Source organism: Diceros bicornis, chromosome 24 (assembly GCF_020826845.1).
Source record: "Diceros bicornis minor isolate mBicDic1 chromosome 24, mDicBic1.mat.cur, whole genome shotgun sequence".
Classification (NCBI taxonomy): domain Eukaryota; kingdom Metazoa; phylum Chordata; class Mammalia; order Perissodactyla; family Rhinocerotidae; genus Diceros; species Diceros bicornis.
In genome coordinates this window covers 22,018,009-22,032,910 of record NC_080763.1, presented here as the reverse complement: position 1 = coordinate 22,032,910, position 14,902 = coordinate 22,018,009, and the positions used below count along the sequence as shown (strand labels likewise).

At 39.5% G+C, this 14,902-nt stretch overlaps 1 protein-coding gene across 6 annotated transcripts in view; it reads right to left on the bottom strand.

Annotated features, from left to right (window-relative positions):
* The window catches only part of ZNF410 (zinc finger protein 410), a 38,551-nt gene extending 24,154 nt beyond the window's left edge, over window positions 1-14,397 (bottom strand). For 5 of the 6 annotated variants that reach the window (XM_058567322.1, XM_058567325.1, XM_058567327.1 and 2 more), the window contains exons 1-3: window positions 14,307-14,397; window positions 1,678-1,860; window positions 601-736 (exon numbers count right to left, since the gene is read on the bottom strand). In XM_058567322.1, coding sequence (XP_058423305.1) covers window positions 601-736; window positions 1,678-1,710 — 169 coding nt within the window. In that variant the 5' untranslated portion in view covers window positions 1,711-1,860; window positions 14,307-14,397. Of the gene's footprint in view, window positions 1-600; window positions 737-1,677; window positions 1,861-2,752; window positions 2,913-14,306 lie in introns of those variants that run through there. The other variant, XM_058567323.1, reaches the window with a different exon arrangement.
* Between the last annotated feature and the right edge of the window lie 505 nt (window positions 14,398-14,902).

The window sequence follows — 14,902 nt, the reverse complement described above, 5'->3', positions numbered from 1 at the left end:
ATCTTAAAAAAAAATTCTTCCACCTACCTTCCGTTCTTCTCTTTTTCCTTCCCACAGCAGGAGAGCCTTTACAAAGTATAGTTACTTCCTCAACAATAGTTACCTTGCATTGATACCTCAACCCACTGCAGCCTGGCTTTACATCCCATCTCCTAGAACAGGTCCTGCCAAGGTCAACAAAGGCCTTGTTGACCCTATCTCACTGGGTCTCTTCAGAGCATGTGACACATTGACTATTCCCTTGGGTTCCATGCCTGCACTCTGCCGATATTCCTCCTACTAGAGTACTCTAGCCTTTCCTTCTTCCCTCCTCACAGGCTCTCCTGCCTTACCCTGTACCTTGAATAAGGCGTTCCACAGAGTTCTGCCTTGGCCTTCTTTTCTTCTCACTCTCACATTCTAAGGGTGATCATATCCATTACTAAGACTTAAACTACCAACGCATTTATGACTCCCAAGTTGCTTTTTCTCCATGATTCCTAATTTCTACAGTTTCCACCACTTCAGTTATAAAGTCAGTGATCCCATTCCACCAGTACCACAGTGTAGACTAAGCTCTTAGGACATGTTTATCTTATTTGTGGTGATTTTAATTTTTACCTGGTAACATTAGCCGACTGCATTCTGAGGCCTCAGTCACTGGAAGGAGCGACAAGCAAGTAATGTCTTTGGCTTCTGATTCTACCAGCCCCTGTCCCAATGGGATGGACGTATTCTGAACAAACTGTACCAGGAGCTGGGGGGTGGCGGAGAGACAACATTGAAAAATACAGGTTGTTAGAGATGGATCTAAATCTCTGAATTTACCAAAAGCTGATGACGTAATTAAGTCTTGGTTGTTCACTAGTCTCAGCCATATTCACAGAAAAACTAGATTAACTACAAAATAATATTTAAAGCTATTTTTATTAAGTCCTCTGTTTTAGAGAAAGGCTGAATTACACAATTAAGTTAACCTCTGTAACCATCCACCAAACAGAGAAACGATAAAAATAATTAAATTTTTAAATAACAGCTACAAAAAAATTCCACTGCATTGCACTGATTACATTTTACAAAGCACTTTTCTGTGTATTGTCCCTTTTAATCCTCACTGCAACTCAGTAAGACTGAACATGTATTTTTAAAATAAGGAATCAAGTTGAAGACATTAAATAACTTGTCTAAGGACATGACTAGTTTGGAGCAGTATCAGTCTTCAAACTTAATCTATGCAACACAGATGTACTAAAAATAAAATGAGAAAAATAAATAAAAATGCTTAAATCCTCTAATCATATTTAGAAAGAAAATACTTCCAGATATATACAAGGTTATTACAAGAATGGTTCGTGGTAGCAAATATTTACATATGTATACACATATACATATATATGCCATATATATATAATACAATTTTGTCATTATGTCATTACCTAGATGTATAATAATTTTACACTTCCTTAAATAACAAATATAAAATTAATAAAAGGTAAAAATAGAATTTTTAAATCTTTGAGAACATATTTACTAACAGAAAAATAATAAAGTAGTAGTTACAACCAAAACCACATGGCCCACAAAGCCTAAAATTTTACTATCCAGCCCATTACAGAAAAAGTTTGCTGACCCTTGAACTAAGGACAAACTCTGGACTACAGCCCAACAAAATAAAGGAAACACGCTGGCTGGGCTCACCTCTGGTTTGGATTCTAACTCATCTGATAACATTGATTCAGCTTCCAAATCCTGTAGCTGTTCAGGGGACAGGTTAAAAATTTAATTCAGAGTCAATGACACCTTCCTGTTATGCTTATATTCCTCTAGGAAATGCTATGGTTTTCCTGTAAGATGCTGTGCTGGGTAGGCAATCAATTTAGCCTAAAATAGGAAAAAGAGAGAAAGAGAATTAAGAGCAGAGGAAAAATGTAGCTAAATAAAAAAAGGCACTTCTTTATATATCTGAAAATCACAAGCAAGCAAATAAAGAATTCAGCCCAAAATACTTATTTTAAAATAGAACAAGCTAAATAGGCATCAAAACCAATAAAAAGTTACACTTTCATACAGAACTTTTACTTTTAATAATCTATTCTAAGAAAATGTCTTAAATATGGGAAAAACAATATGCCCAAAGAATTTCACCTTATCATCTATGATAATAAACAAATGCAAGCAACATATAAATACACACATATATCCAACAATTAGGGAATGGTTGATTAAATGGTGTTGTCACTTAAAATTATGGTTACGAAAACAAGGCAACAGCAAAGAAAAATGCTAATAACATGTTAAATTACAAAAACAAAATACAAGATTATAAATTTGTTAATATTAAAACTAGTTAAGATATGCATGGGAAAAAGTAACAGGAAATTCACATAGCTATGCTATATTGGGTGATAAGCTGGTGTGACTTTTTTTTTCTTTTCTCAATTTCCCAATTTTTCTAAAATACAGAACAGTCAGCCAAAATTTAAACAGTATTTCCCCAAAGTAGTACTCTCAGAACCCTTATGCAGCTGTTTTCCCCACATAATTTAAATTCCTACTTTCTTATAGCTTAATTTTTTTCCCAGGATTTCAGCAAGAGAGTCCACTTTATTTTGTACAATTGTTGCTAAAATTGGAAGCACTATTACATACAAAGTAATCATACAGTGTAACATGTACCCAAGATAGGAGTTTTCAATTGATACCAAGGTAGAGTGGAAAGTTAGAATAAGACAGACAGACTGATTTACTCTACAAAAAGGGCATTTAGAAGTACCTGAATAAACGTTTATTGTCCTGTTGGTTCCTCCCTCTCCCGCTTGCTAGCTGCCAGAAATCCTCATTTCTCATCATAAAAAAATAATTTACAAGAAGTAAATGAAAGTGCTCCTTTTATTTTAGGTTTCCCACATGAAAAAAAGTATCCTAAATCCCTGACTTTTCCTTTCACATACATTTTTCTTATTCAAGCACTGTAATAGCTCAGTGTGGTTTATCCATCCCTCTTTTTACAGAGGAAGAAACCAAGGCTCAGTACATCACTTGCCCAAGTTATTAAGCTGCAGAGCCAGGACTCTCACCCACAGAGCAGTCTGGCATGAACAGCTGGCATGAATAGTGATTATATCTCTCTAGGTTTGATCTTGAATCACCAAGGTTTAAGAATTCCTTTTCCTCAATTCCAGCTCATCTCAAGAAGCCAAGAAATTACCAAATGTTTGTTTAGGTTATCCTTAAGGTTCCTCCAACTCTGAGATTCCAGGATTGTAAAATCTCTAAAAAACTAAACAACTATTTACTGTCCTTTATATGTTAGGGTTTTTAGAAACTAATGGCACTGGCTCCAGGGATAGCTTTCTGATATCCTTACCTGATGAAAAATGAAAACAATGAAGCATATGAATATGTGCATTGAACAAGGGAAAAATCAAATATACCAGATCTTACACAATTTTGCAAAGTTGTAATAATTACTTAACTTAGAGAAGGGAGCTGCCACCTTTCTTATAGTTTAAGAGTCACCTCTAGATCACCATTTCCCAAGAGTCTATGGTTATCTATGACATCTTTTTATTTTAATGTTTTCATTTCAATGATAATCATAAAAAATTATCATAAAAAATTAACACAAGCATTTTCTGGAACAAATGGGTACCCATAATATAACTGAGTATCGCCATACAATTTTGGTGCCCAAGTTTGTAGTTTGTATGTGTGCTGTATGAACAAAAGAGAAAATAGCCAAATACAGCAGAATACTCAGGCTGACCTCAAAAGAATCTGTATTGGAGCGCTCAGCACTGTTATCAAGTGTACTGTGTGGATCTCATCTTTAACACAGCAACTTGCCATGTACATTACCTGGAAGTGTGATGGCAAATATGCAGTTAAATTTGTTTCCATTCCCAATTCTAGTTACCCATTTAACAGATTTTAAAAACTCCAGTGCAAATCTTTTTTTAAATAACAACTTCACTAAGGTATAATTCACATACCATACAATTCACTCATTTAAAGAGTACAATTAAATTGTTTTTCATATATTTACAGAGTTGTACAACCATAACCACAATCAATTTTACAACATTTTAATCACCCCAAAAAAGAAACCCTGTACCCATTAGTAGTCACTCTCCATTTCCTCCCAAACCCTTCCCTGACCAGGCCTACGCAACTACTAATCTACTTTGTGTCTGTATGGATTTACTTATTCTAGACATTTCATAAAAATGGAATTATATATGTGATCTTTTGTGCTTGGCTGCTTTCACTTAGCATAATGTTTCCAAGGTTCATCCTTGTTGTAGCAAGTATCAGTACTTTATTTATTTTTATTGCCAAATAATATTCTACTGTATGGACATTTTATTTATCAATTTATCAGTTGATGGACATTTGGGTTGTTTCCACAATTTGGTTATTATGCATAATGCTGCTATGAATATTCATGTGCTAGTTTTATGTGGACATATGTTTTCATTCTTTTGGTTATACATCTAGGAGTGAAACTGCTAGGTCATACGGTAACTCTATGTTTAACCTCTTGAGGAATTACCAGGCTGTTTTCCAAAGTGGCTGCGCCATTTTACAATCCCACCAGTAGTGTATGAGGGATCCAATTTCTCCACATCCTCACCAACAGTTGTCATTATCACAGTTGTCATTATCTGCCTTTTTTGTGTGTGTGTGAGGAAGATCGGCCCTGAGCTAACATCTACCACCAATCCTCCTCTTTTTTGCTGAGGAAGACTGGCCCTGGGCTAACATCCATGCCCATCTTCCTCCACTTTATATGGGACACTGACACAGCATGGCTTGACAAGTGGTGCATTGGTGTGCGCCAGGGATCCCAACCGGCGAACCCCGGGACGCCGCAGCAGAGCACGCGCACTTAACCGCTTGCGCCACCTAACCGCTTGCGCCACCGGGCCGGCCCTACCTGCCTTTTTTTTTATTACAACCATCCTAATGGGTGTGAAGTGGTAACTCATTGTGGTTTTGAGTTGCATCAGGTAATGTTGAGCATCTTTTCCTGTACTTATTGGGCATTTGTACATCTGTTTTGGAGAAATGCATATTCAGATCATTGGCCCATTTTTTTTTTTTATTGATGTTTTAATGGTTTCTAACATTGTGAAATTTTTGGGTTGTACATTTTTCTTTGTCCATCACCATATATATGACTCCCTTCACCCCTTGTGCCCACCCCCCACCCCCACTGCCCCTGGTAACCACAGTCCAGTGTTCTCTGTCCATGTGTTGGTTTATATTCCACATATGAGTGAGATCATGCAGTGTTTGTCTTTCTCTTTCTGGCTTATTTCACTTAACATAATACGCTCCAGGCCCACCCATGTTGTTGCAAATGGGACGATTTTGTCTTTTTTATGGCTGAGTAGTATTCCATTGTATATATATACCACATTTTCCTAATCCAATCGTCAGTTGAGGGACACTTAGGTTGCTTCCACTTCTTGGCTATGGTGAATAATGCTGCAATGAACATAGGGGTGCATAAGCCTCTCTGGATTGTTGATTTCAGGTGCGTTGGATAGATTCCCAGCAGTGGGATGGCTGGATCATAGGGCATCTCTATTTTTAATTCTTTGAGGAATCTCCATACCGTTTTCCATAGAGGCTGCACCAATTTGCATTCCCACCAACTGTGTATGAGGGTTCCTGTTTCTCCACATCCTCTCCAACATTTGTTGTTGTTTGTCTTGGTGATTATAGCCATTCTAACGGGTGTGAGGTGGTATCTTAGGGTTGTTTTGATTTGCATTTCCCTGATGATTAGTGATGTTGAGCATCTTTTCATGTGCCTATTGGCCATCTGTATATCTTCCTTGGAGAAGTGTCTCTTCATTTCCTCTGCCCATTTTTTGATCGGGTTGTTTGCTTTTTTGTTGTTCAGTTGTGTGAGTTCTTTATATATTATGGAGATCAACCCCTTGTCAGATGTATGTTTTGCAAATATTCTCTCCCAGCTGGTTGGTTGTCTGTTCATCTTGATTCTGGTTTCATTAGTCTTATAAAAGCTCTTTAATCTGATAAAGTTCCACTTGTTTATTTTTTCTTTAGTTTCCCTAGTCTGGGTAGGCATGTCATCCAAAAAGATTCCTTTAAAACCAATGTCAAATAGTGTGTTGCCTATATTTTCTTCTATGAGTTTTATAGTTTCAGGTCTCACCTTCAGGTCTTTGATCCATTTTGAGTTAATTTTTGTGAATGGCGATAGCACATGGTCCACTTTCATTCTTTTGCATGTGGCTGTCCAGTTTTCCCAACACCATTTATTGAAGAGACTTTCCTTTCTCCATTACATGTTCTTAGCACCTATGTCAAAAATTAGCTGTCCGTATATGTGTGGTTTTATTTCTGGGCTTTCAATTTTGTTCCATTGATCTGTGTGTCTGTTTTTGTACGAGTACCATGCTGTTTTTTTTTTAAAGATTTTTTATTTATTTATTTATTTTTTCCCCCCAAAGCCCAGTAGATAGTTGCGTGTCATAGCTGCACATCCTTCTAGTTGCTGTATGTGGGACGCGGCCTCAGCATGGCCAGAGAAGCAGCGCGTCGGTGCGAGCCCGGGATCCGAACCCGGGTCGCCAGCAGTGGAGCGCACTCACTTAACCACTAAGCCACGGGGCCTATGCTGTTTTGATTACTATTGCTTTGTAGTATGTTTTGAAGTCAGGGATTGTGATGCCTCCTGCTTTGTTCTTTTTTCTTAGGATTTCTTTAGCTATTCGGGGTCTTTTGTTGCCCCATATAAATTTTAGTATTCTTTTTTCTATTTCTGTGAAGAATGTCATTGGGATTCTGATTGGGATTGCATTGAATCTGTAGATTGCTTTAGGTAATATAGACATTTTAACTATGTTTATTCTTCCAATCCACGTGCATGGGATATCTTTCCATTTCTTTATGTCATCATGGATTTCTTTCAATAATGTCTTGTAGTTCTCATTGTATAGGTCCTTCACCTCCTTGGTAAGATTTACTCCTAGGTATTTTATTCTTTCATTGGCCCATTTTTAAACTGAGTTATTTGTCTTCATTATTGTGTTTTAAGAGTTCTTTTATATTCTAGATATAAGTCCCTTATCAGATATATGATTTCCACAAACCTTCTCCCATTCTGTGTTACCTTTTCACTTGCAATGCAGATTTTATATTCAATTGAAAAAGGCAACTCTAAGTCTACAACATTATCAAACAATACCTCATTAAAATTGGCATTCAAGGACTTCTCAGTTTCGGTTAAATATAGATCTGATTGTCATAAACTGCTTAATAATGTCTTGACATTATAAATACTACCATGTATGATACTCTCTGTATTAGTATCACTAAAGTTAAAATACAGAAACAGATGAACTATATTATCGAATCCAAGGCTAAATCTTTCTACTATTAAGCTCATTACTTCATTTTAGCAAAACGATATCTCTACCACATAATATGAATGTTAATTTGAATTTTCTTATTTTATGATGTTGTTTACATCTGTATACTTACTCATAAAGATATATCCATGGCAACAACTGACATAATCCTGATAACCTAAATTTTACTGCGTACATGGTTCCCTATGGCCATCAAAACATATCAGACTGCTTAAAGAAAACAATCTTGGTTCAGCATATATTATATTTTTTAGAAATCCACTGACCCTGCCACTGCTATTATTGAATATGTTATCCCATAGTCAGCCTAGAGGTTAAAAAGAATGCAGGCAATAAAATTTTTGAAATAAACCAAAGCAAAGAACACAAGAAGCCCTGAAAAGTACTGGGAATAAGTAATGAGAGAACTCATAACAATGGCAAAGGACAATAGCGATCTCTGTGATCAGGACCATCTTGAGAATAACTCTCCTTCTGTTTTTAGCCAAATAAACAAATCCTGGGAACTGAAGTTTGATAAGCTGCATTCTTTTTCTACAGTACACTCAGTATCATCCAGTAAACTATGCATTAACACTAAGTAGCTGAACAAGTTAAAGAAAGAAATTGAGATATGTTAAAAAAAAAAAAAAAATCCAAGGTCTCTCAAATAGAAATCTAAATTCTGCCTCTGACCTGTTGATTGAAAGTTGGACATGCTACTCATCTTCTTTGCCCTAGGAAACTCATCTGAAATACAGAAATGAAATCAGATTTCCCTAGGATTCTTTAGACATACATGTCAATAAAAAAAGAGTATCAAATTCTTCAGAAACAAAGTTCTACATACGTGCTTAAGAAACAAGTAAATCTATCAAATGCCTTTTCATACTACAAACGGTTAAGAACTCTGCCTTTTATTACTGCATCCAAATTTCTTATAGAGCAGTGGTTTTCAAACTCTCTTGACTACAACTCACAGTAAAATACGTTTTCCATCATAACCCAAAGAATGAAAAACACAGAGACATACATGACTAACATTTTCATGAAACAATACTAACCTATACTAATTTCATGCACTCTGAATTTATTTTTTTAAATGATAAGAGCCACTAAACTGATCTTATAAGCTACTAACAGGTTATGTCCCACAGATTGAAAAACACTAGAAAGCACCTTCAAATGTTCAAAATATATATATTAAACACAGAATTAGCCATACAATGTAAAGCTATAGATACACACCTGCTATAAATATATATTACAAACATTCAGCAATCATCGATAGAAAGTCTTCGTGAAATTGAGATTACTTGAATCCTCAAGCCCTCCCTGTGAGGTCTGCAGAGGAAAATACTACACGATAGGCAATGACCAACAAAGAAAGGCAAAGTAATGCTTATAATCAACCAGTCTTTGGTCTTAAATCCCAATGCAGAACTCCCACCTACTAGACAGGAATTATTGGTAATACCTTTACCCTAGGGTAGAGATGGCCTAAAACCAATGCAGGCTACATGGGGAAATACTGGAAGGAAAAACCAATCCAATGTAAACTAAGCAAGCAACAGAGGAACAGAGCTGATGTAGGTCTCTTGCCTCAGCCCTGTCTGCCATACAGAAGGGAATGTCTCTCAAAGGGAAAGATGATCATGGGCTTTTTTTTTTTTAATATGAAATTTATTTATTTATTTTTTTGTTTATTGCAGTAACATTGGTTTATAACATTGTATAAATTTCAGGTGTACATCATTATACTTCTATTTCTGCATAGATTACATCATGTTCACCAGCCAAATACTAATTACAACCCATCACCACATACTTGTGCCGAATTATCCCTTTCGCCCTCCTCCCTCCCCCCTTCCCCTCTGGTAACCACCAATCCAATCTCTGTCTCTATGTGTTTGTTTGTTGTTGTTATCTACTACTTAATGAGGGAAATCATACAGTATTTGACCTTCTCCCTCTGACTTATTTCACTTTGCATAATACCCTCAATGTCCATGGGCTTTTTACTTCTCTGCCTCATGAAACAGAATATCATTGTGTCAACCTCTAAAAAGCAAAGTGATTCCACCCTAGAAAACAAAGCCTAAAATATCAGTACTGCTTACTTGAGGGAGGTAGAAAATGCCTCAACATTGACTCTGTTTTGGAAAGAAGTTGGGGGGGGCGATAAAAGAGGGAAGAAATTGAGAAATAATGTGCTCCCCTCAACTGGTCACCATTCACAACGGTTAAAATAAAGTACATGATTTCAAGCAAGAGGACTAGTCTCTCTGACCATGGGCCAATCTGCTTCTCAGCTTCCTCCATCTCTACCTGTGGCTGACCACAGATATAGACCAGAACAAGTCAGTAATGCTTAAAAAACAAAAACCAAAATTCTACTAATGGTAGTGGACTATGAAGACCAAAAATTAAAATAAAAAAAGAGCAGTTTAAATTTTGGTATAAAATGGTAGTGCTAGGAACAAAAAAACCAGGTAACTTTTGATATCATATGTAGCATATTATGGGAGCTGATTAAATTCTAATAATAAAGTGGTAACAGGCACTGATGAAAGAAATTTGGAATATAGAATGTGAAGCCAGAATGAATCTTAGAAACTGCAGGATTCATCCTGGGCCTTCTCTCTTCTTTTCTCAGGATCTTCTGGGGTGCTCTATTCCCACAGCTCTGATTTTTATTCCAGTCACCTCCCCACTTCTCTGCAATCCTTCAGAGTCAAATTTATCATGAGAATTGTCTCCACTTTCTCATCTCCAATCACTATCCAACCCCAACACTTTACCAAAACCTCTCTTAATAAGCTTACCAATGATCTTCACGTTGCCAAATCCAATGAACACTTTGCTGTCCTCATCTTACTTGACCTTTGCAATGGACAACTATCGTTTTTGATTATCCCACATTCGTTTCCTCTGCTTGGGTGACAGGATCCACATTTTGTTTGGGGATCTACCTCTCACCCATTGGATACATTCTTGGTGGGACTGTAGATTAAGGTGTTCTTTTCTAATCTAGCCAAATACTGGACACTTGACCCATGTTGAACAAATCAGACTCTTTTCCTTAGAACCTGAATTCTAAAATAAGTAACTAAGGGCTGGAAACTGCTGCAACAGCCCATTCATTCCAGTAATGCAGTTAGCAGCCTCCCTGGGGGCTGCTTAATTCTTGTCCTTTATAAAGTCAGGGCCTACAGCATTTCCTTTGATCCTGAGTTGCCCACATCCTTGTTATAATTTCCTCTTCTCCTGAAGTAAATTGGTCACTTGCAACCAAAGAGCCATAACTGCTATTATCTCTCAGAAGCTCTGCCTCCTTCCTCAAACACTTTACTCTCTTTGCTTCCAAGATACAAGTTCCTTATTTTACTCCTACTTCATTGGCCATTCCTCTAGTCTCCTTTGATAACTCCTATACCCCTCCTCCACTCAGCCTCTAAATATTAATGTTCCCCAGGAGAGTATTCAGGCCCCCTTCTCTTGCTACACTCTCTACCTAGTGTGAACTCATGGCTTGAAATGAGATGGGTCTCCAAAATTTTTATCTGGAGCCCAGATATCTCCTCTGAGCTGTAGGCTTGTATATACAATTGCTTGGCATTTCTACCGTACGTTTTAACTTGATATCTCAAATTTAACAGGTCCAAAATGAATTCTCTCTCAAGCCTGTTTCCCATCATTCCCTGCCAGCCTCTTTTACCACAATCCTTCACTCAAGATAGGACCACCATTCACCCCATTTAGGATTCATTTTTATTACTTTTTTTCTTTGCTCCCCATATCCAATCCAGCTGCAAGTCCCATTGATTCTATCACCAGAAGAGACTGCAAATCCACCATCTATCTCACTGCCATCACCCTACTCCAGGCCACCATCAACTCTTGCCCTAAAGTACTGTAGCAAGAGAGTGTTGCAAGAGAAGGGGGCCTGAATACTCTCCTGGGGAACATTAATATTTAGAGGTTGAGTGGAGGAGGGGTATAGGAGTTATCAAAGGAGACTAGAGGAATGGCCAATGAAGTAGGAGTAAAATAAGGAACTTGTATCTTGGAAGCAAAGAGAGTAAAGTGTTCGAGGAAGCAGGCAGAGCTTCTGAGAGATAATAGCAGTTATGGCTTCCTAACTGGTCTCCCTTCTTCTACTCCTGCTTCCCTCCATTCTATTCTCTTCACAGCAGTAACTATCATCTTAAACTGTGACTCCTATTATATCACCCCCATGCCCACAACTCTTCACTTGGCTTCCCAATGCATCTAAACAAAACACAAACTCTTTATCTTTCCCTAAAAGAACCCACATGACCCATTCCTGCCACTCCAACCACATTCCAGAGTCGCTCTCCCTTAGTTTCTCTCCAAGCTTCAGCCAAACGAATCTCCCTTAGTTCCTTGAACACATTAAGCTCTTTCTCATGCTCCGGATTTGCACGTCATTTCCCCTACCTAGGAATGCCTTCACCTCTCTCTTCCGTTGGTTAGCTCTTTTTCATTCTTCAAGGCTCTGATTAACTATCAACTCATTTAGAAAGGCTTTCCCTGATCACCTTATCCAAAGAAGGTTCCCCAAACCCCACCCCCAACACCACCTTTATTTTCTCTCTCTACTGTCTCCATTATAGCACTTACCACAATTTTCAATTCTTTTATTTGCTTTTATATAGTATTCATTTTTTGTCTGGCTACTTTTAAATTGTAAGCTTCATAAACAAGGGCAAGAACCAGTCTGTCTTATTCACTACTATTATCTCCCAGCACCTAGCACAGTGCCTGGCAAAGTACTATATGTAATTCATAAGGAAATTAGGTCTCCAAGAGTCATTTCTGATACTGTGAAGCTCTAAGGTTGTCTTTACTATGAGCTTAAAGGGCTTCCATACAAGGTTCCCTGTAAACACTTAGTAAGCACTGAATAAATATTTGTATAATGAATGAACAACACTGCGAATGACACCCAAATTTCTGTCTCTATTCCTGACCTCTCTTCTGAACTCCAAACTTGCATTTCTAACTGCTTGCCCGTTATCTCCGCATGGATATCCATGTCAAACCTAACAATGTTCAAAATCCAGATTATCATCTCCCCCACCAACCTTGTTCTTCTTCCTGTATTATCCATTTCAATTATCGCCCAATCTTCCAACCACTCAGCTGCAAATTCTAGGTCTTTAACAATCTCTCTCATCCTCCATATTTAAATAATCCCGGTGGTTCTGATTCCCCAAAATTTATTCCCACTGTAATGCCCTGTTTAGGTGTCTTATTATCTTTCAACTACACTACTAAAATAGACTTCTAACTGGTTGCCCTGCCCTTAAAATTCCCCTTTCCAATCCATCTTGTACGCAGCCACTCGAGTTATCTTTTTAAAACACAGAAATGCTTATGTCACTCCCCTTACTCAAAATTCAGCGCCTCAGAATAATAGTCAAATCCCTATGCACAGCATTTCAAATATTTTACAATATGTCCTCAAATACTGCTCTAGTTGCAGCATCCACTATATTCCTCAATGAACCCTTTACTCCAGCCTACCCTGGAGTAAACCTATTAAATGAACACACCAATCTGTTTCAGTGCTCAAGGTCTTTGCTTGAAATAGTTCTTCAACCAGTAATAAACACCCCCAACCCAGTTCTGATCTTTTGAACTTCTCTCTAGCTTTTAAAATCCAACTCAAATGCCATCCTCCAAGAAGACTCTCTGATCCTTTCCCTCTAATCAGAACAAATCTGTCCTTCCCTTGGTGTTCTCACAACACACTGTTTAACCTCTCTATAGCAATTGTTTCATCCTGCCTTGGGTGTTAGTTGTGTACATGCATATTTTCTCACTGGTTAAGGTTCGCTGAATTTTTTAATCTTTCTCCCATTAACCTAGCATGATGCTTTCCACAAACTAAGCATTCAGGAAATATTTGCTGAATAAATAAGTAAACCCATTAATTTGCAGAGGAAAAAAAGCAAAAAGCTAGCGATTAAGTAACTTGCCAAAAATTGGACATCTACTTAGATGCAAAACCTAAAAAACTAAAAAATCCTCTGCTAGTTGACTTTACTCTGCCCCACACTAAGATAAACAAAGTGGAATTTCTCACTCCCTAACAGCAAAATGCCCCTGACTTTATTTCAGAATGTTTCTTTTATTCGCTTTGCAAACACGCTAGGTTGACCCGTGCGCCCAAGTGAGGAACAAGTACAAATTCTTAAGTCCCAAGGTAATAATATTTAACTTCCAAATGGTGCCTAAATGCATTCCCGAGTCTCGTGCACAAGTGGGATAAACTTTAACACACTAATTGGATTCTTTTCTCTCAAGAAACTTCAGAGGATAAATTCAACCTGCGAAATGCAGAGGCTGTAAACACTCACGGCCCACACCCCCGCCTTGGAATGACAGGAGGAGAAGAAGCCGGCGGCCCAGCCCCTCCTCGGAGTCGGCAGCCTTCCTTCTTCTAGACCTAGAAACTGAGTTGACGTATGAAAGAAGATGGTAGCTCCGGGATGAAATATCCAGGGCAGAGTCCCCTTGGCATCCTCTTTCCCCCACTACAACGGGCTTAGCGTAAGGCCCCAAGGTCCGCGGGCAGGCCCCGGCTGCGGGTGCCGTCCGGGAGCCCCCGCCCCAGGGACTCGCAGACTCTGGCTTTCTCAAGACGGTCTTATTCCCATGCCCTCGCCCCCAAAAGCTGGCAAATGAGACGAAACATCGACCCCAAAACCTGTGAGGGGAAGGGCCGAAGCCATGGGGCTTCAGACCGGCCGCTCCCGGGCCCGCCAGATCCGGGAGGGGTGCCCAAGGGGAGCGGTTTCCCTGTCCTCTCCGAGGGCGAGCTCGGTCTGAGCCCCCGAGGAGCCGGTACCGGCTCCCTCCCTCTCGGGGACCTCCTAGCCGAGAGGGTGTGGTCTGGCCCACAAGAGAGCTCACCTTCCCGTCCGGGGCAGGCGGCCAGTCGTCAGTCAGTCAGTCCCGAATTCCGTCCACAGACAGCGTCTTCCGGCTCCCGCCGGAAGCAGCGCGAGCGCGGGACAGGAAGTTTGGCCCCACGCCCACACCCGGTCGCTCGCCTCCGGGCCGGGCGGAGCTTGCCCGGTGGGTTGGCCCGAGGGGCTGCTGGTCCGGCGGGGCTGGGGTGGAGACGCGGGGCTCGGCCCCGGGACGGAAGGGGCTGGGGTCTCCTGCCGCCCACTCATTCTCTCCCGGCCTTCGGTAGCCGTGGTCTACACAGCCCGAAAAACGGGGTCAGGTCACCCTAGCCGTGACGTCACTGCTTCGCCGCAGCAGCGGATGGGGTAGTTTTTCCTGCCAGCTGAGGAGATCGGGACTAGTTACAGTGGAGGCAAGCGAGAGAGATCACTCCTTAAACGTTTATCAAAGTTCTCGGTGTAGACGACCCCTTGCAGCTTCACTGCCCGAGAAGGGAACTTGCAGAACCTAGTTCTGCAATGCGTACGAGACAGTGAGACTCGTGTGTAGAACTTTTTTTGGAATATAAATTCCCTAGAGTCTGGGTCCTGTACTTT